Source organism: Malaclemys terrapin, chromosome 8, assembly GCF_027887155.1.
Source record: "Malaclemys terrapin pileata isolate rMalTer1 chromosome 8, rMalTer1.hap1, whole genome shotgun sequence".
In the NCBI taxonomy this organism is placed as follows: Eukaryota; Metazoa; Chordata; order Testudines; family Emydidae; genus Malaclemys; species Malaclemys terrapin.
The window spans coordinates 53067308-53087490 of NC_071512.1; the positions used below are offsets into that span (position 1 = coordinate 53067308).

General features: G+C 50.1%; 2 protein-coding genes across 10 annotated transcripts in view; one reads left to right on the forward strand and one right to left on the reverse strand.

Moving 5' to 3' along the window:
- Window positions 1-600: 600 nt before the first annotated feature.
- The window catches only part of TOR3A (torsin family 3 member A), a 28799-nt gene continuing 9216 nt past the window's right edge, over window positions 601-20183 (forward strand). The window contains exons 1-7 of one of the 6 annotated variants that reach the window (XM_054037559.1): window positions 601-760; window positions 988-1058; window positions 2117-2230; window positions 3579-3844; window positions 4326-4501; window positions 6577-6701; window positions 8186-11161. In XM_054037559.1, coding sequence (XP_053893534.1) covers window positions 648-760; window positions 988-1058; window positions 2117-2230; window positions 3579-3844; window positions 4326-4501; window positions 6577-6701; window positions 8186-8433 — 1113 coding nt within the window. In that variant the 5' untranslated portion in view covers window positions 601-647 and the 3' untranslated portion in view covers window positions 8434-11161. The other 5 variants (XM_054037557.1, XM_054037558.1, XM_054037553.1 and 2 more) reach the window with 5 other exon arrangements.
- The window catches only part of ABL2 (ABL proto-oncogene 2, non-receptor tyrosine kinase), a 93840-nt gene continuing 84922 nt past the window's right edge, over window positions 11266-20183 (reverse strand). For all 4 annotated transcript variants that reach the window (XM_054037549.1, XM_054037551.1, XM_054037550.1 and 1 more), the window contains one exon: window positions 11266-15274. In XM_054037549.1, the coding sequence (XP_053893524.1) occupies window positions 13572-15274 (1703 nt within the window). In that variant the 3' untranslated portion in view covers window positions 11266-13571. The remainder of the gene's footprint in view (window positions 15275-20183) is intronic.

The following is a 20183-nucleotide window of genomic DNA, read 5'->3' on the forward strand; positions in this document are numbered from 1 at the left end:
CTGGCCCTATCATTCTGCAAAGCAGCCGTTAAAGCCTCAGGATCGTATTGCAAATCAGTAGGATGCCCAGAGGAGTAAGTGCCCAGACTGTAGAGCATCTCCTCTGTGCAGGAGCCCTGTGGGCTGGGTCAATTGGACTTGGCTGTCTTAGATCTAGTGTTGCCTGGGGAACCCCACTGTGGTGAAAGGGGGCAGCTTTTCACCCCACCCCGCGAGGAACCAATGCTAGCCCGAGCAGCAGGGAAGCACAATGGGGGATTGTCCCAGTTGCCTGGGTCCCGGGGGTTGCAGCAGGGGCCAGGCCAGCGGGCTGTAAGTACGGCTTGCGCGGGGCTGCAGAGCAGGTGGCCCCGCGGGGCTCTGTGCGATCGCCCCTGTGCAAACGGCCGAGCCGCGCTGGCTGGGGACTGGCAGCGGCTGGAGCCAGGAGGCCTGGCCCTGCCAGGGCGATGGGCGCGGTGGCAGCCGGGCCCCGCTGGGGCGCTCCCGGGGGGCGGCCCGTGCAAGTCCCCGGGGCGGCCCTCGGCCGCGTGGGCGAGCTGGCCCCACCCCCGTCCCCCGCCCGCTGCAGCCCGTCCCCCGCAACTCCGCTGGCCGGGAAGTGCGCTCAGCGCTGGGGGAGTCCGGCTCGCCGCCTCCCTGCGGCCATGGCGCGCGGGGCTGGGCTCCCGCTGCTGCTCTGCTGCCTCGGGCCGCTGCTGTGCGGCGCCGCCGCGCCGGGGGTGCCGCCGGGTAGGGCCGTGAGCGACCTCTCCAGGCAGTACTGGCGGCAGGGCCGGCTACAGGGTTGGCAAAAAAAAACAAAAACAAAAAAAGCCGCGATCCCGATCAGTGGCGGCAATTCAGCGGGAGGTCCTTCGCTCCCAGCAGGAGTGAGGGACTGTCCCCCGAATTGCCGCCAAACAGCTGGACGTGCACCCCTCTGGGGAGTGGCTGCCCCAAGCACTTGCTTGGTAAGCTGGTGCCTTGAGCCGGCCCTGACTGGCGGTACCTGGCCTGCCGGCTGCGGCGGGGGGGCTGCGAGCAGCCGCAGGAAGAGGCCAGCTGGGAGCCGCAGGGTGAGGAGCTGCCCCATCTCCCTCCCCTAGATCGGGCAACCCGCGTGGGGCGTTCAGTGCACGGCAGCTCGCTCTGCCCCAGGCCACCAGACCGCAGGGGGATCTTTGGGCTAGCGGAACGTCTCGGCCAGTGCTGGGGGAGAGAAGGTGTTGCAGGGGAGCTATGGGACCGGACCATCCCATCACACCTCTTACAGCAGCTGAGGATCTGAGCCAGAGTCTTTTTATGTTCCCACAGTTAAGAAAAGGTGGTGTGATCTGTTGTGCAAATGCCCGTGTCTCCAGATAGCTGTGCATGTAAGATATGGAGTGACCAGCTTCTTTTGTGTATGTTTCCTATTTAATTCCTGTAGCTGTCAGTCACATGTGAGTTTTCATTGCTGTCTTCTGTACCCTCAGCACAACCAGAGAGGGGCCCCCAAGCCTTTGCAGTAAGCAGACACTGCTGAGCCAGGCTGCAAAATTGGATTCATTTGTATGGGCTCGAAGAAGGTTGCATCCAAGCCAAGAGGCATCCCTTGGCGAGAGGTGGTGTCCCGTCTCCAGTGCGATTAGCGATTTCCCAGCCTACATCCCTAGCACAGGGGTGTGTGATGGGGATCTCTTTGACTGAGTGTCCTTCCCAGATGTGTATGTAACTACGGTCAGTAATTGTGTAAAAAGAAGAACAGGAGTACTTGTGGCACCTTAGAGACTAACAAATTTATTAGAGCATAAGCTTTCGTGGACTACAGCCCACTTCTTCGGATGCATATAGAATGGAACATATAATGAGGAGATATATATACACACATACAGAGAGCATAATTGTGTAGTTACTTTGGCTTCACCCAGTAGCTGCAATGTGCCATTTGAGTGACTGCCTTATCTACCCATGTCAGTCTTTTCCCCCCTCCCCCATAGTTGTGCTGTGGATATGGACATTGGTACTGCTGGTAAATTGATAGGAGATTTAGCATGGGTCTGTGGGGAATTCAAGGCTGATAGGGCAAGGTTTATCCTCAGGAGACAGACAGCCTGCCATACAATTTCCTTTCTCAATGCTGCCTCTTTCCTAGGTTGGAGCTTGCCCCTGGTGGGTCAGGATTATCTGGAGATCCTTTCCAGCTGGTACTGCAGCTTTGGAAAGTGCTGCGAGACAGGAGACTGCAGAATAGCCAACAACATCACAGGTAAAGGCCCTTGAGATAGAGGATGGTCCAGAGTTTAAGGTGCTAGTCTGGAATTTAGGAGACCCAGGTTCAGTTCCCTGCTCTGCTATGACTCCCCTGTAACCTTGGGCAAGTCACTTAGTCTCTGTGCCTCAGTTCTCAATCTGTATAATGGGGGTGTCAGTATTGCCTGGCCTTAAATTCTTTAAAGATTATGAGGTGCTCATATGCAGTGAGAATGGAGGCCAAAGAGACAGAATGTGTGTGCATGTTTCCCTGTCAGTTGGAGTGAAACCTCTAATTCCCAGTTCCTAGAACTAGGGGTAAACCTGTGTGAGGTTTTTTTTAATTCTTAAATCAAATTTTTGGTCACAAAGAAGTTAGAGAAGTAGCAGTTCTTAGCCAGGTGCTGAATTTGCCTCAGTGTTCCGTGAGTTTAGACAGTTCAACTTCAGAACATTTTCTGTTCTGTGACGCACAGACAAAATTTACCCCATGACAAAATCTTAGCATCATTGTGCAGAGCGCTTTCCAGAGCAGAGACCCTACCTATTCCTGCCTGTAATCTCCTGCACACCCAGAGCACATGGAAGGGGGAGAAAGAGCTTGCTCAAAGAGGGTCTGCTAAGCCCCATCCCTTTTTCCCAGTCCTGACCTAGACGGTAGATACTGAGCCCTGTATGTAGTCCATGTGAAAATGTCCTAAGCTGTGACTGGGTCTGGGACTTCAGTAATCAATGCAAATCGTGATTGATACTTTGTACTTCTCTAGGGGCTTCCATCTGGGGATCATAGTGCCTTTTTGCAAACGTTAATGAACTAAATACCCTGTGAAATGGGTAAATACTATTCCCCTCTGGAAAGTGGGAATAGTGAGGATAAATGACTTGCCTGAGTCCGTGGCAAAGTTGTGAATAGAGCCCAAGAATCCTGATTTGCACTACTGTGATCAGATCACTCAAAATGCTGCTTTCCAATCTAGCTCTGCATCTGTAATACCACTGCACAGAAACCCCTTGAATAGGCATACCCGCCAGCAATGCAAGGCAGAATGCTTAATGCTCTGATGGGCTCATCTTAGAGCAAAAATGCTGCCAAACATCCTCCCTACTTGTTCCTACTCTCAAGTGATTTTTTTTTAATTTAAACAAGAAGTTTATTTAAACAAGATGCTTTACTTGAAGGGAAAACTATCTAGGATCAATGTTTTTTGGAGTAATTTACCCCTACTTAGACAGAGGTTGCTCTACATGTAACAGCTACATACAAAAAAGTTATAAAATCGTCCTTGGTTTTACAATGATAAAAGAAAAACATTGATAAGCAGGCAGGCTTGGGTGTAAGATCAGTGTTTCCTTTCGTTCTGCAGGGTTAGAGTTGGACCTGAGCAGGAGGCTACATGGGCAGCACTTGGCAAAGGACGTCATTCTGAAAGCAGTGCAAGGCTTCCTGGAGACCCCACAGCCGGAGAAGGCTCTGGCTCTGTCGTTCCATGGCTGGTCTGGCACTGGGAAAAACTTTGTGGCCCGGATGATCGCTGATCACTTGTACCGAGACGGGCTGAAAAGCGAGTGTGTTAAAGTCTTTATCTCGCTCTTTCACTTCCCACATCCCAAATATGTGGACTTGTACAAGGTGAGAAAACTCTGATGTTACCAGCCACAACAGCTGCCGGTTGTAGTAGAGGTAACTCAGTCCTAGCCTCTTCAATCCCAGTCAAAGGGGCGTTTCTGAATAGGTAGCTACCTCAGACCCCACTTTTAGTAGAGGATAGAGCAGGAGCACAGGCTGTTGGAGGAGCCCTATGCCAGTGTACAAAGTTGTGACACAGTAGGGAGTGGGGAGTATTGACCTGGGAATGTTGCAGGGGAGTTCTACATAGGAGACTTTCCTTGAGGGAAGATACCTGAGCATGTAACCTGAGAGCCCAGGAGGGGGGTTGGGCCCAGGTGACACCTTCTGCTTGGGGAAATTGGACAAAGGGTGGAGGAGGAGCCAGGGGGAGGCTGGGTGAGACAGCTGGAGGTAGTTGTGTCTGTGTGAAGGATGCAGTAGTGCTGGTAGTGAACACCAGGTGATCTATACCAGTTCACACTCTTTTCCTACTGCCATGCAGGTTCAGCTGAAGAAGCAGATAAGCGAAACAGTGCAGCTCTGTAAACAGTCATTGTTCATCTTCGATGAGGCAGAGAAGCTTCACTCTGGCCTGCTGGATGCCCTCAAACCCTATGTGGATCACTATGACAGCATCGATGAGGTGGATTACAGGAGATCCATTTTCCTATTCCTCAGGTGACTACAAGGGACCCTAGGGAGAAGGGGTTGGCTCGCGGGGAAGGATCTGCTTTCTCCAAGGTTTGTGACAACCCATATTAAAGTCCCGTGATCTGGGAGATTGAGGTGTGGGACGGAGCTGCCCTTGGAAGACACAGGAATTGAAGGGAAAGTAGTTCTCTGGATTCTCCTTGTGCAATGGCCTCAAAGCCCACTCACTACAACTGCTCACCCCTGCCTCATGATGGCTGAATGTAACTCTCTCTCCAGAGCCCATCCGTGTAGCTCCTTAGTTGGCATGTGCTGCTGACTGTGAGGCTGAATGTCTGCAACCCCCAGGAGTTGACCCCTGGATCCGACACTGTATCAGTAGCACCATGCCAGTGAGCTATATCTTAGGAATCAAACCGGTGCCCCCCTCAGATGGTGTAGCCCAGAAAGCTGGGCAAACATTGCACAGTTAATCAGAGAAGTGTTTACCTTCCACTTGAGCATCTGCCGCTGGCCACTGATGGAGGCTGGATATACCAAACTAGGCCATTAGTCTGCTGTGGTAGGGCAGGTCCCATGACCTCTACTTAATTCTGATATTTAGAGGCCTGGGCGCTTCTCTCCACCTGATCCCAGCTGGGTTTATCTGCTCAGAAAGCACATGACCTGGCCTAGAGGTTAGGGGGACTCTCCCTCCTTCCCATGAATAGGCCTCCAAACCCTTGATCAGTCTGTTTGTGGAGAGGAAACTGGAATTGAGCCCAAAGATGGAGGGGCTACCCTGCTCTTGTGGTCATTCTTCCTGCCATGCTGAGGGGAACCTTGAACAACGTGTGATCTCAAGTGCTGTGGGAAGGGGGGCAGCAGGGCTCCTCTGGGCTATGCACTCAGAAATATTGGCTTTGCATATCTGCCATTTAGAAACCAGACTGCTCTTGGAGATGTCATTGGAACCAATGTGTCTCTGTGAAGCAGAAGGGGTTTCTTTCCTGTGGACTCCAGGGGAAATGTGGGAGCTGCAGCTTCCAGGACAGAGCTAACTAAAATTTGAAGGGGAACAGGGGTAGAGGGAGTAGGCTGCTCAGAACTAACATGTGGGCAATGGGGGGGAGGGGAGTCTTTTAGTCTCATCCCTCCCCCACTCCCATCTTGACTACGAGTTTGTCCCCTCCATCATCAGAGATGGCTCACGAACCCCTTGGAGAAGGGAGGGGGGAGTGTCAGTGTGTCCACCAGTCCTACTCTTCTCTGCCTCCTCAATTCCTAACCCCTTTGTACTGGCTAATTAAGTGCTTGGGAGGGGCTCAAGCAGCTTTTGTCCTGGGATCTCTGCCAAGTGACATCCCCCCCCCCCGTGCACACACCTTAAGGTGGGGACGGGGCTGACACCACTCTAGCTGGTGCAACTTCCTCACCAGCACTGATGCTGTTTCCAGGCCATTCTGACTGCGATAATTTTGCCTGAGCTTTGGGGTTCCCTTTGGAAGCTTCAGTGCCCGCCTGCCCCCTTTCATTGCACATGTGCGCTTAGAGAAACAAGCTTTTTAAAAAGTGGCCCCAGTGTGTGAGTTCCAGCTGCCCTTCCCCTTACAAAGCACTAGTCAGTCAGGTAAGAACACCAATGTGGGTTCTCTGCCACCTTCATGATCTTCCGGCTCCACTTTCTCATCCACACAAAGCGCTGTCTGGACCATTGCTTCTAGTGGGACTCATGCCAGTTTCTCTGTCCTTTGCTGACTTCTCTGCAGAAGGGACTGGAAGATAAAGGGGCTGTAGTCAATATGTTCTGTACTCTTGATTCACAGTGTGTAATAGTCTGGGAGGGTGGGGCCTAACCCTAAGAATCAGGGCTGGGGCATGGAAGCAGTTGATCTGGTGAAAAAGTGTTCAGTTCTCTTTGCAGGGTGGGGAGAGAAAGCAAATCCATGTCTAGGGCCATTGGAAAGGCAGAGCTTTGGCTTGGGGCTACATGAATCCTTGTGCTACCAACGGCCCTGAGGCCTGGACCTGGGTGCTGTTAGTGGTTTTTGATGTATGATTTTGTGAGGAACAAACATTAGGATTATTCCAGATAAATTATTTAACTTCCATTTCCTTCCCAGTAACATTGGTGGGAACATCATCAGCCAGGTGACCCTGGACTTCTGGCGAGCTGGACGGGCCAGGGAGGAGATCACCATGGAATACTTGGAGCAGCACCTACGCCTGGAGCTGCTTGAGTCCACAGGTAACTGAGCTAATCGCTGCAAGTCTGCACTGGAATTCTGCAGGCTGCTGCCCCTTCCCTGGGTGGGGCTGGCAGGGAGCAGAGAGACATGGGGACTCATTTTATTGATTGGCTTTTTCATGGCCCTCAAAGATTACTGAACACCCACCCCCCAAAATCTATCTTCACTACACCCCGGGGGAGGTAGGTCAGTGACTTGATTCACAGTCACACAGGCTTGGTGGCAAAGCTGGGGTTTGAACCTAGGTATCTTGTGAGAGAGACCAATGCCTTAGCCATAAGACTGTATTTCCTCTTCTATCTGAGCTACAGCCCTATTATCACTTAAAAGGGAGTGGAGTAGAAGTACCATATGAGCAATGTCTCCGCAGCTCAGCCTTAGCCCATGGTATGCTGGCATATCCCAACCAGATGACCACAGGATCCTCTTCGCCTTTCACTCCCGAATCCCTACTGATCCCTGTTGGCTAGCTCGTCTGAGAGTGGGTGTGCTAACCACTTCCGTAAAACAGCATTGACTGCTGTTGGTATCACTAGATGGTTTCAGATGTGTCTTGTGTCCAGAGATAAGTGTGTGTCGTGTGCAATCTGTAAATATCAGCCAGATTTCCTAAAAATGGGAGGAGATATGGGGCAGATGTAGCCTGACAATTGCGTGGGCACTTTGTTACTCATGGTGACTACTGCCACCCTGCTCAGGACACGGTGCTGAGCAGAGCCACCTCCAGAACCCAGAGCCGGCTGCTCAGAGTGAAGAGAGGCCCAGGACATGCGGGGGCAGCACCGAACCCCGAGTGCTCCTTCTGGCAGATTTTTCCCTTTGGGTCTCCATAGTGGCATGCAACTCTGACATCATCATCCAGCAACGGGGCCAGGAGCGGCACACGGGCTCTGGAGCCACATGGTTTCTCATGCAAAAGAGCGACTGTGGCTTCCTACCCAGAGAGTGTTTCATGATTTCTGGTATCAGGGGGTAGCCGTGTTAGTCTGTACCTACAAAAACAACAAGGAGTCTGGTGGCACCTTAAAGACTAACAGATTTATTTGGGCATAAGCTTTCATGGTTTTTGCCCACGAAAGCTTATGCCCAAATAAATCAGTTAGTCTTTAAGGTGCCACCAGACTCCTTGTTGTTTTCATGATTTCTGTATGTGTAATTGAAACCATGAACCTCCCCCTCCCCAACTGTTTCTACATGGTTAGATGAGCAGTGTCAGAGACTCCCTTATTCAGGGCAGAAGGACCTTTTGTTTAGAAAGAGACACCTTTAACACCAGGGCAGAAGAACCAGACACACGATTAGCCAAGGCCCTGTCTCAGACAATATTTTCTCTGTGTTGAACTAGCTTCTCCCGGCAAACTGCACTGTTCTTTTAACATTTGTGCTGGCTGAGATGGATGGAGATCTAGGCGCCTGGAAGACACAAATGGTTCTGTTACAAGCTGTGCATTGAGTGCCCTTGTTGCTCTGGTTTTCATTGCAGATGGTGGCTTTGCCCACAGCCACCTCATTGAAGAGAACCTCATTGACTTTTTTGTGCCATTCCTGCCCTTGGAGAATTGCCATGTGAAGTTGTGCGTTCGGGATGCTTTTCTGGCCCGCAGCCTTCCATACACTGAGGAGGTGCTGGATGAGGTGGTCAGGATGATGGTGTTCATCCCCGAGGAGAAGCTTTTCTCTGCACAAGGGTGTAAATCTGTGTCTCATCGCATCAACTATTTCCTACCCTGACCCTGAATGTGAGGGGGAACTGCACCAGTGACCAGCATTGCTACTTGCTGCATAATGAGACCTGCTCCTCTTGTATGAGTAGATGGAAAATTCACCCACTTGCACAGTGATGGGAATTTGAGGTCCCTCAGAAGTTGAAAGAGGCCTCGAAGGGTTGCTCTGAGTGTGACACCTGTGCAGCCTTGAGCTGGTAGAAGGGTGGGCTGGCTGTACCTGTCTTGAAGTTCCATCTCTTAGCAAGCAGCTCAGAGCAGAAGCAATGATTAGCTGTTGCTAAACTAAGATTTCTGGCTGGCAAATAGTGGTCTGCTTCACATTGTAGTGTGAGGGGTCTTGGGATAGCTGAGTACCTTCAGTGGGAAAGTCTGAAGAGGTCACAGAAGTCACTTCCTTGCAGCCTCTCCCCCCATGCGTCATTTCCAGCACCAGCTGTTAGTAAGACAATGGTGGAGAAAAACCTAAACTTGGCTATGGAGCAATTTCCCATTTGGGGATTGGTCTCAGAGTGAGAATGCGTCTCCCAGGAACCTTCTTACCAAGCCATCTGGTTAACGACGACAGCTGTAGGAGAGGATGCCCATCAGCCTGCACAGATGATGATGCACAGCTTGAATAGAGATTAGGACTAAGAATCCCATCTGCAGCCTCCACCTACTGTGGGCATTCCAGGTGTATAACACTGACCTGGTGGTGTCCTTGCTCTTTGGTGACTTCCATACAAGACTCCAAATGAGAGGACAAATAGTTCTTGACAATTTAATATAAAGATTAAAAAAACTTATTTTGTTATCGTGCTGTGAAGAGATGTTCACTTTAGCCATGCCACCCCTTTCCCCCACTAGACAGCAAGGTAACAGTGTGTCTGCAATTCCAAGTCTATGAATATGTCTCCACTACAGCTCAGAACTTCTGTCAGGGATAGCATTTGGTGAGATGAGCCAGCATCTTCCCCTCACGGAGGCAGCTCTTGCTATGCACACTCCTCATGCTCAGTTTCCTCCGTTTGGCTAAATTACTTCTGCAGCATTCACTTAAGGGAGCTCCCACTTGCAGCAACTGGGCCTCTTGATTGCTCTGATAAAGCAGGAGGACCAGAGTGGCTTGTCTTTGTCCTTGTCTAGAGCAAAGGTTGGAGAGTAGTGGCTGTGAAGGAGAACTCTGCCATTTGATTACTATTTCATAGACTAGCTAGGATTTTGCTGTTACACACTCTGGCTTTTGGCCAGAGATAGTATTACTACAAGAGGGACTGTTTGCTGTCTGGGGTACCTGCCAAATGATTTAAAAAAAAAAAGCAGTCCTAAAATGTTAACACTAAATACAGTGGAATAAGATGAATAATCACTTACTCTATGATCTGTAGGTCAAAAAGTGAAGAGGAGGTGGAACAGCAGACACTGAGGACAGATTTCAGAGTGGTAGCTGTGTTAGTCTGTATTAGAGACTAACAAATTTATTTGGGTATAAGCTTTTGTGGATTAAAACCCACTTCATCAGTGAAAAATACAGAAAGCAGTATGAATATTACAGCACATGAAAAGATGGGAGTTGTCTTACCAAGTCAGGGGTGGATCAGTGCTAATGAGGCTAATTCAATTAAGGTGGAAGTGGCCTATTCTCAGTAGTTGATAAGAAGGGGTGACTATCAAAGGAGGAGAATTACTTTTGTAGTGCTAACGAGGCCAATGCAATCAACAGGGTCATCACTCATTTCCAGCAGTTTTACTGAAGGCAGAGTTCAGCTGCCTGGACGTTGTACTTGTGGATCTTTGATCTATTGTAGGCTTTAAACTGTGCAAATGGTTACTAGTCAGCCAGTGCCCTCACTTTGGAAAGAGTCTGACCAGGCCCATTTTGTCTAATTGCCATTGAAGTGGATTTTGAGCTCATATTCCCTCCTGGCACATTGGCTTCTAGTTACTAGTAAATGACCATGCATGGCTATGGTACTGTGAAGATAAATGGGCCACGTGGTTCTTTACTGTTTTTCTTTTGGCAGAGTGATAAATATTTATTGACTTTGTTAGAGCAGACCAGCTTTCACTGTGTCAAAACAGTATAGTGCTCTCATCCTTCCTAGCTACACCTCACCACTACACTTCTGTAATTAACTGTAAACTAAGTTATAAGAGTACTTACACCCACTCTACTTGACCATCTCCATGCTAGCCAAGGAGTTTACCATCTATCACCAGCTCCCTACTTGCTTTCACTTCAGCATACGCAAGACTTCAAAAAATATTATCCAAAAGAATAAACCCCATAAAAACATCATAAACCATTAGTTGGTCATGCATTAAGACCAAAAGAAAGCCAGCTCCTCATCATCAAAGCTTCCCATTTTTCTCATCTAGGTTAAATTCAGATGAAAGGGGAAAACGTAAGTGGTTTAGATTCAGTTGTAGGACATCAAAAGCTGAGATGCTCCCTCGTGCTAAAAACAGATCCCAGGGGAAAAAAATAAAAGGGGGTTTAGTAACTAGCACAGGAGAGAACTTCAGTTATAGAAAAGTTTGGAAAAACTGATGAGACAAATCCTTGCACTCAGATTGGGTGAAAGGAATTTACATATTATACAGTTGAGAAATAAGCATGTGTGATTATGCAACTCAGGCACAAACAACTACAGTGCCTGGAAGTGTGTAACTACCCAGCAACCCTGCAGTCTAGCTAGAACAATCCCATTTCAGTGGGGTTAATAAAATATTGACGTTCTTTGCAAACCTGCTCAGTTAAATGTTTCTATTTTGTACATGTTTGCAGAGATGTTAATTTTTAAGCTCAGTGCAGCAACCTTTAGCTTAGAACCAGGCAAGTTGAACCACTCCAATAAAAGCACCATGTATTCAAGTTTATTTGCCAATAAAATATTGCAACTTTTATTTAAAACAAAATGCAAATTGGCAAAACTTGTGGAACGACAGGCAAAACCTTATTTACATCAAGTTTAACACTGTTTGCAGTTCACAGTCAGACAATAGAGTGAAAATTAAATTAAAAAACAATCAAAAATATATTACAACAACAATTATTAAACAAAACAATTGACAACACTGGTAGTGTGATTGGTGATTAAGGTGTTTTTAGTTTAATCCAATATTGTCCTCAATGAATTCACTACTGATACAAACTGTGTGCTGAGCTGATCATAATCTTTAACCCCTGTGCACAACACACCTGTTGGAAGAGTGACCCTTTGGTATAGACATTTAATTTTAGAGAGAGAAATAAATCAGGTGTTCAGTAATCTATAATTTGCTACCAATATGGAATAGGCTAAAGATCTTTTTCTGTCCTCCAGCTCCGCTGACCATCCATGCAAAATCCACCTGCAGAAGGTACTGGAAAGCGTGCTGCACACATAGCATAAAGGAGGAGGTTTCTGAGCATGTTCTAGTCACTCATCGCCATTTGTGGCGGCCTCTGGAAGTGGTGTATTGTGCATTTAAAACAAAGTGGTGATTACCAGCCTGTCACTTGCATTTGTGAAAAAGTGAAACCCACCACTTGCCAGAGCAGAGCATACTGTATTGGAGACATTCTGCAGTGGTGCTTTGGTCACACATTATCTCCTTTTAAGTGACAGCACAAATAGCAGGCAAGGCCTTTTTCCACACACACACTGGGCCTAATTGTGAAGCTCTTACTCAGGCAAGCTCCCAAGGGCTTCAAGGGTAGGCTGAATAAAACACCGAGGAGCTCAGGATATGGCCTATGGCAATTACTGACCCCAGTCACCATGTAACCCCATTAGACAGCAGCTTTTTAATCCACTATAGAACTGATGAATATCAACACAAACACTGGTGCTCTATAAAACAAAGCAGTTGTGTCATCATCACATTCTGCTGTGCTATAGTAGGAAGAACTGTCTACGTTCCACAGCACAAAAATGCTGTTGGATTTCTAGCATTTTAAAAGAAAGACTGTGGAGACATCTTACGTATATATTCAGCCTAGTGACTTGGAAAGGCCAGGGCTTGTGGAGCAACTCCCACAAAGCTAATGTTGAGAAGGCTGTTACACAGTGAGACTACAGGGCCAGTAAGGCTATATTGCTGGTTCCCAAGATGGCTGTATTAGTGTCAGCACTTTCAATGCTACAAAGGAATGTAGAGAGCAGTGAGATTTTGCATTGACAGGAGGCAGTGCCTTGGCAACTGTGCATCTCCAAGTGACCACACAGAAGAAGGAACCAACATTGTACCAAAGTTAAAAACAAGCTACAGTTTATCAACAGACACTGGTAAGTTGTGCAACAGCCTCAAACTACTCACAAGTGACCAACTGTCAGGTAGCACCCATGCTAGACTACCAGAAATGGTTAGAGTCAACCAAAGTGAAGACTGTGTGTTTGTGTTTTGGAGGGGGGAGAGGGGAGCAGGGCAGGTAATCAGTGGCCAATCTGCCCAGCATGCCTGATGCTTTAAATATAAATGTGTAATGGCATGAAGTGGGTGGGAGGGAAAGGGGTTAGTTTAATATATTAACTCATTTTGCAGTTCTTACTACAGCAGCAGCAGTACTGTGGAAGTATGCCACCTGGGCTAGTGCATCCACTTCCAGCAGCTCTGAACACCATCAGTGCGTTACCTCTTTCCCCACAACCACACACAGACTCTCCCGCCTCTCGGACTCAGGCTCAGAATTCTCAGCATTAGGTACCAACCGTGCCCTACTGCCTTTCCCTTGTGATCTCTGGAGGCCAAAATATGCATTAGTGCAGAAAGGGGAGGATCTCTACAGCCAGCTGGCCATGCAGTCACTCCAGGACTCTGGATAGCACATGGAAACCACCCCTACCAAAAGAACCCACCATCAATTCTCCTGCCTCTTACAGGCAAGAGCAAGGAACTTCTCTCACTTGCAGACACAAGTAGATCAGATTTGCTGGTTAGGGAAAATTCTTGAGATTCTGCCCTTTCAGCTTCAATCTCTCACACACACCCCTTCCTCCAGTGTCTCCTCCCTCCCTCCCCCTATTTTTGAGATGAAACTGTAAACGTGAGGAGAACTCAGTGATCTGAGGTACTTCACAAAAACTCACTCAAGTATCAGTCTTTCCTTTTGAAAGCATCAATACAGGAACAGAGTTTCCCCTCCATGTGTAATTTTTCCTTTACCCAGATTGACAGTAGCTACCTTTGAACCACATCACTGATTTCTTGGACACATGACAATAAGTTATTAAGGACGGGGTTTGCTCCGGGCACACTAGCAGCTGTTGAGGACACCTGCAGTTCCTGCAGGCTGAGTTCCAGTTTGCTCACGGCTTCCCGGAAGGCAAATTTGTTGCGTGTTTGTGGGATGCAGTCCACATAGCCTGAGCAGTAATCCAACAGCTGGTGCCCCGTATCCACCAGCTGGCTGTTTGGCGTTGGCTCGGCAATGGCACTCGAGAGGAGGTCTGCACACTCCAGCAGCGCCTCTTTGCTGATTTTGTCCGCTGAGATTTTCTCAGCCGCCTGTTTGGTCTTTCTTAATGCCACTTTAGCACCCGCTGTGCCATTGGCCATTTTTGCTGGTGAGGTGGAAGATGATGACAGAGGCACTTGAGGGGGCGACATCATGGGCCTCCCAGCTTTTCCACCACCATGTGCCACCACTGCCTTTTTACCACCTTCACTTGTTTCCAGTCCATGCTGCGCTGCTGCGGTGTTGCTCAACTCTTCTGCTGTGTCTGAGCAAACGGGCGACTGCTGCAGGAGCCTCATCACTGGTGGTGGAGGTGGGGCACACTTTGGTTTTACCCGTCTGGGCCGGTCCCTGTCGCCGGAAGATGTGACCTGATGCTCAGATAAGAGCTTAAATTTATTACCCTGAGAGTCTGTGCCAATAAGCTGCACGTCTGCTGGAGTATGTTTTAGAGTGGGTGAGATTAGGACTGGCACTTTGTGGTTATGAGTGGTTGGAAGTATTGCTGCAGCCTTTGCTGGAGAAGACCATCCTGGTCTCTCTCCATCTTCTAGGGCCCCTTGCCGTGTACCACTGTTTTTTTCTTTGCTCTTAGGGGTGGTTGTTGCTAGACCTGGACAGTCCTTCTCTGCAACAGCTGAATCCCCTGAAGAGGTTCTGACTGGAAGAGCGGTGGCACCTCGTGGCAAGAGTTTGGCTTTCGGTCTCTCTCTGGTCAGAGCAGGGCCTTCTTCAAGCCTTTTGGGAAGCAGGTCAGTGGATCTACCTATGCTCTCCTCTGGCTGAGAGGAGGTGGACACTGTCCTTTCCAGCTGGATTTTTGACCTCTGACAATTTCTAGGAAGAGTCATTGCCATCCTATCCTGCTCGGGAGGCCCCGAAGACATGGAAGATGTAGAATTTGACCTTGGAAAAGGCTTTGAAGCTTCTTCGGCACCCGTGGGTTTCCCTGCTCGTAAACCCAGTGTCTTTTTAATTAAGCGTGGTGTAAAGAAACCTGTGATGCCTGACCACCCACCACCAGTGCTTGCACTCCCACCACTGCTGGTACCACCACTGTCATCACTGTAGAAGTTCCTCTGTGCAAAGCCCCCACTGTAGCACTTGGCTGGGGCCAGGTTTGCATCCTGCTGGGTGGGAGTAAAAGAAAATCCATCAACATGCTGCAAGGAAGCAACAGATGAAAAGTTACCCGTGAGCTCATATTTCTTGTGGGGCTGATTCTCCATCTCACGGAAGGAACTGCTACGCTTTGGAGGTGTGGGGGCATTCCTCTTCTTCATAAAGGAGCTGAAAAAGCCACCCTTTCTGTCCCTGGTGAAAGTGGTCTCTTTGGCATCTTCCAAGAGGCCGCTGGGGGACTTGTCCCTTTGTTTGCGAGGCAGTGCTGGAGATCCACTTGTTGGCTGTGTGCTTCTGATAAACCCTAGAGAGAAGAAACAGATGTGAATAAAGAATTGATGAAAACCCTAACTCATCCTGCAGGTTGGAATGGGTTGAACAGGCCTGGAACATTTAGACGTTCCAAATCTGCAGGGCTCTCTTCTGAAAAAAATATAATTTTGTGCACATCTGGTGTTCTTTGGCAAATGATTTAAAATAAGTCGAGAAGTTCACTTAACAGAATATCTAGGATAAAATTGATGAATATGCTCGTCTTCTGCTTTCTTGCTATTTCTTTTCCTTTTCCTTTCCCTGTCCCTATTCTCTCTTCCTTCCTTAACTGCTTAAAATGTTTTTGTATTTTACTGTTTGATACAGGACTTCACATATAAAACTGACAAAACACAGCAAGAGATTTTTCTTTCATGCAGCAATAAATGTGAAATTAAAAGGAAAAAAAAGTTGAATTTACCAAAATAAAACTGAGGCTACAGCCAGTCCCTGTGGCATACCTGATTAAATGCCCTAACATGTCATGACAGTGACCATCAAGCTTTGAGTCAGGCAGAAGTCACAAGTGAAATAAACCTGAGGAATTCTGTAGCTAGTTCCTGGGCATATGTCCTCACCACAAAGGCTGCTTCACACTATGAAACAATTACTGAACTCTCTTTTTGAGTCCTAGAATGAGGTGGAGAAGCTTGCACAGCACCTGCCCAAACCAGGCCTGCTTTTAATTAATGCTGGAAATACCTTAATTTGCTTAACAATAAAACAAGCAATTTCTGCACACAGACCGTGACAAAAAGTCCCAAACTTGTTCTGTACCATTTCATACTTCTGAAGAAAAAGAGCCATGCTGCTTTTCTCCATATTGGAATCCTCCTGTCTCTCAGCATCTGCAGCTTTCACAAGAAATCAAGTGTTCCCTCAATCTGATCACTCCACTTCACTACTCCAGGAACAGTAACACAGCCAAGATTTACTGGCCGTGTACATGCTCATGGCTGTATTACCTTTTCCTTTCCTACCTTAACTTGACAGTGCACAGCAAGTTTAGGGTAAAAACTGAATTACACCACCATACAAGACAGTTACCTTTTCCGTGACTGGTGTTCTTCGAGATGTGTTACTCATGTCCATTCCGCAATAGGTGTGGGTGCACTGGTGCCAGAAGTTTTCCCCCTAGCACTACCCATAGGGGAGCGCCCCTAGTGACCCCTGGAGTGGTGCCACCATGGTGCAGTATAAGGGGCGCTGCACGCTTGCCCCACCCTCAGTTCCTTCTTGCCAGACAACTCCGACAGTGGGGAAGGAGGGTGGGTCGTGGAATGGACATGAGCAACAATCTCGAAGAATACCAGTTACGGAAAAGGTAACTGTCTTTTCTTCTTCGAGTGATTGTTCATGTGCATTTCACAGCAGGTGATTCCAAGCTATATCTGTGGGAGGTGGGTAGGAGTTCACAGACACTCGGGATGGAGCACAGCTCTGCCGAACCCGGCGTCTTCCCTGGTCTGGGAGACAATCGCATAATGCGAGGTGAACGTGTGGACCAAGGACCATGTAGCAGCTCTACAACTATCCTGAATAGGGATGTGAGCCAGAAAGGTGACCCACGAGGCTTGCGCTCTTGCCTTGTCGAGTGCGCTCTCACAATCGGTGGCGGGGGGGGGGGGGGTAGGAATCCCGCCAGGTCGTAACAAGTACGGATACATGAAGTCATCCGGCTGAAGAGCTGCTGAGTGGAGATCGGCCAGCCCTTCATGCATTTGGCCGTGGCGATGAACAGCTGTGAAGACTTCCTGAACGGTTTTATTTGTTCCAGGTAAAAAGCCAGGGCCCGTCTCACATCTAGCACGTGGAGATGGCGCGCCTCACTAGACGTGTGAGGCTTGGAACAGAGTACCAGAAGGAAAATGTCTTGGCTCATATGATAGGCAGAGACCACCTGGGGGAGGAACGAAGGGTTGTGGGTGGAGCTGGACCTTATCTTTATGAAATACCGTGAACAGGGGTTCGGAAGTCAGGGCCCGGAGCTCCAAGACCCTCCTAGCATATGTGATTGCCACAAAAAAGGCTACTTTCCATGAAAGGTGGGACCAGGAGCATGTGGCAAGCGGTTCAAATGGAGGCCCTGTCACCCTGGCCAGAACCAAGTTCTTGTCCCACTATGGGACCAGGGGCCTAACATAAGGAAAGAGGCGATCCAAGCCGTTTAAGGAATCGACTGGTCATGGCATGAGAAAATACTGTGTGGCCTTGGACTCGCGGGTGGAAGGCCAATATGGCTGCCAGATGCACTTTGACAGACAAGGACGCTAGGCCTTGGGCTCTGAGATGAAGGAGATAATTCAGTATAAGCTGGAGTGGGGCAGCCACTGGTGGGACGCCATGATCGGCGGCCTACCGAGAGAATCTTGACCATTTTGCCAGGTAAGCCTGATACATGGAGGTCCTCTCCTCTTGGCCTAACCTTTGAGCAACTACGCCGTGAGGTGGCGGGCTGCAAGGTTGGGGTGGAGGAGGCGCCTTGGTCCTGAGAGAGAAGGTCTGGGCAGGTTGGCAGCAGCCATGGCAGGGCAATGGACAAGTTCGTAAGAGTCCCGTACCAGTGCTGCCTGGGCCATGCCGGGGCAATCATGAGGTCGCGAGCCTTGTCCGTCTTGATTTTTTCCAGGACCTTGCTGATCAGCGTAATTGGGGGAAAAGCATATACACCTCTACCCCGATATAACACGGGTTTGCATACAACGCGGTAAAGCTTGACAAGCTGCTCTGAACAGCATGTTAAGGATGCCGGGCCGGGGCCGAGGGGTTGGATAAGGGACAGAAGGTCTCGGGGGTGGTCAGGGGCTCCCCCCCCCGGGTCTAGAAGACAGGAGCTATGGGGGGGGGCAATTCTGGGGGCCCTGCAGGCCCAGAGTGGCCCGGGGGATTAACGGGGGGCCGGGAGTAGCCCACTCCGCTTCCCTCACCCCAGCCGTGTTGCACGGGGGAGGGGACTTGGGGGAAGGGAGCCCCCCCGCCCTCACCAGCAGCAGCGGAAGCAGAGCAGCCCAGCCCCAGCCCGCTCCACTCCGTCAGCTCCCAGCCGCGGCGCTCCGCTTCCCACCACATGCAGACCTTTCCCCAACCCCACCCCCAGCGACATGGCTGGGGCTGGGGCAAGGAAAGCGGAGCGGGCTGGGGCCGCATCGCTCCACTTTCCGCCACCAGTGAGTGCGGAGGACGTCCTTTCCCCAACCTCCCCACACTCACCGGCAGCGAGAAGCGGAGCGCCGCGGCTGGGAGGTGGTGGAGTGGAGCGGGCTGGGGCCATGTTGCTCCGCTTTCCGCTGCTGCCAATGAGTGCCTGTCAGGGGGTGGGGGGTGTGGATAGGGGTTGGAGCAGTCAGGGGACAAAGAGCAGTGGGTTTGGGTAGGGGGTGGGGTCCTGGGGGTGATTAGGGACAGGGGTCTCTGGAGGGGGCGGTCAGGGAACAAGGAACAGGGTGGGCCAAAGCAAGTTTGATATAATGCGGTCTCACCTATAATGCGGTGAGATTTTTTGTCTCCCGAGGACCGCGTTATATCAGGGTAGAGGTGTAGCAGCTGACCTGACCAGGACAGAAGGAAGGTGTCAGAAATTGCGCCCTTGCCCAGGATCCTCCTGGAGCAGAACCGGGGGCACCAACGGTTCTGCCTGGTCATGAAGAGGATCACTTGGGGAATGCCCCATGTTGGGAAGATCATGTGAGCCACCTCCGGGTGTAGCGACCACTCGTGTTGGGAGGAGAAGTCCCGGCTCAGGCGATCCGCTCGAGAGTTCCTAATGCCCAGTAAGTGGTGGGCTTCCAAGTTGATATCGTGGGCGATGCAGAAGCCCACAGCCGGAGGGTTTCCTGACAGACGGCTGAGGAGCAGGCCCCACTTTGCCTGTTGATGTAGAACATCAAGATCGTGTTGGCCATGAGAACTCTGACTACCCTGCTTGTAAGGCACGAGCGAAAGGCCACGCAGGTCAGACGGACCGCTCGGAGTTGTTTGACTTTTATGTGCAGGGCTAGTTCCTGTGCAGACCACAGGCCTTGGGTCTGGAGGTTTCCCATGTGGGCTCCCCACCCCAAGTCCGACGCATCAGACACCAACTCTATATTTGGGGAGCAGCTCCTGAACGGGACCCCTTGGAGCATGTTCTCTGGGGTGGACCACCAAAGGAGGGATGCTAGTACGGACTCGGGCACGGCGAGGACTTTGTTCAACCTGTCTCTGGACTGGGAGAATGTTGAGGTCAGCCAGAGCTGCAGGGGCTGCATCCTGAGTCTGGCATGGCGTACCACATACCGTGCACGTTGCCATGTGACCCAGGAGTTGGAGGCACGCCCTGGCAGTTGTCACGGGAAACCTCGTGATCGCTTTGATGAGATCCCTCAAGGTTTCGAACCTGTCCAGCAGGAGGGAAGCTCTGGCCGATGTCGCGTCAAGAATCGCGCCAATAAACTCTATTTGTTGTACCGGCACCAATGTGGATTTGGTGTTGTTTACCAGCAGCCCCAGTGTGGTGCATGTAGACAGGAGGAGTGTTATGTGGTCCTGTACCTGCGATCTGGAGCTGCCTTTGACCAGCCAGTCGTTGAGGTAGGAGAAGATCTGGGCCCCCCCGACGCCTGAGGTAGGCCACCACCACAGACAGAGGGAAGGCTGGGCTGGCATATGAATGACCGCTATCACAGGATGGGGATGAGTAGCGGCGGCGTGAGTGGTGCCGGGCTCAAGACCTTGAGTCCGGTGTAGAGGAGCGGGAGTACCATCTGTAACGGCTGCTCCGCGAATGGCTCCGTCGGGCGGATCCACAATGGCCAGTTGCTGGCGATCTACGCCTGGGGCTGCGGGAGCGGTGCTGTGCAGGGGACCTCGACTGGGACAAAGAGTGTGAGTGGTGTCAATGTTGGTACCGCGAGGGGCTACGG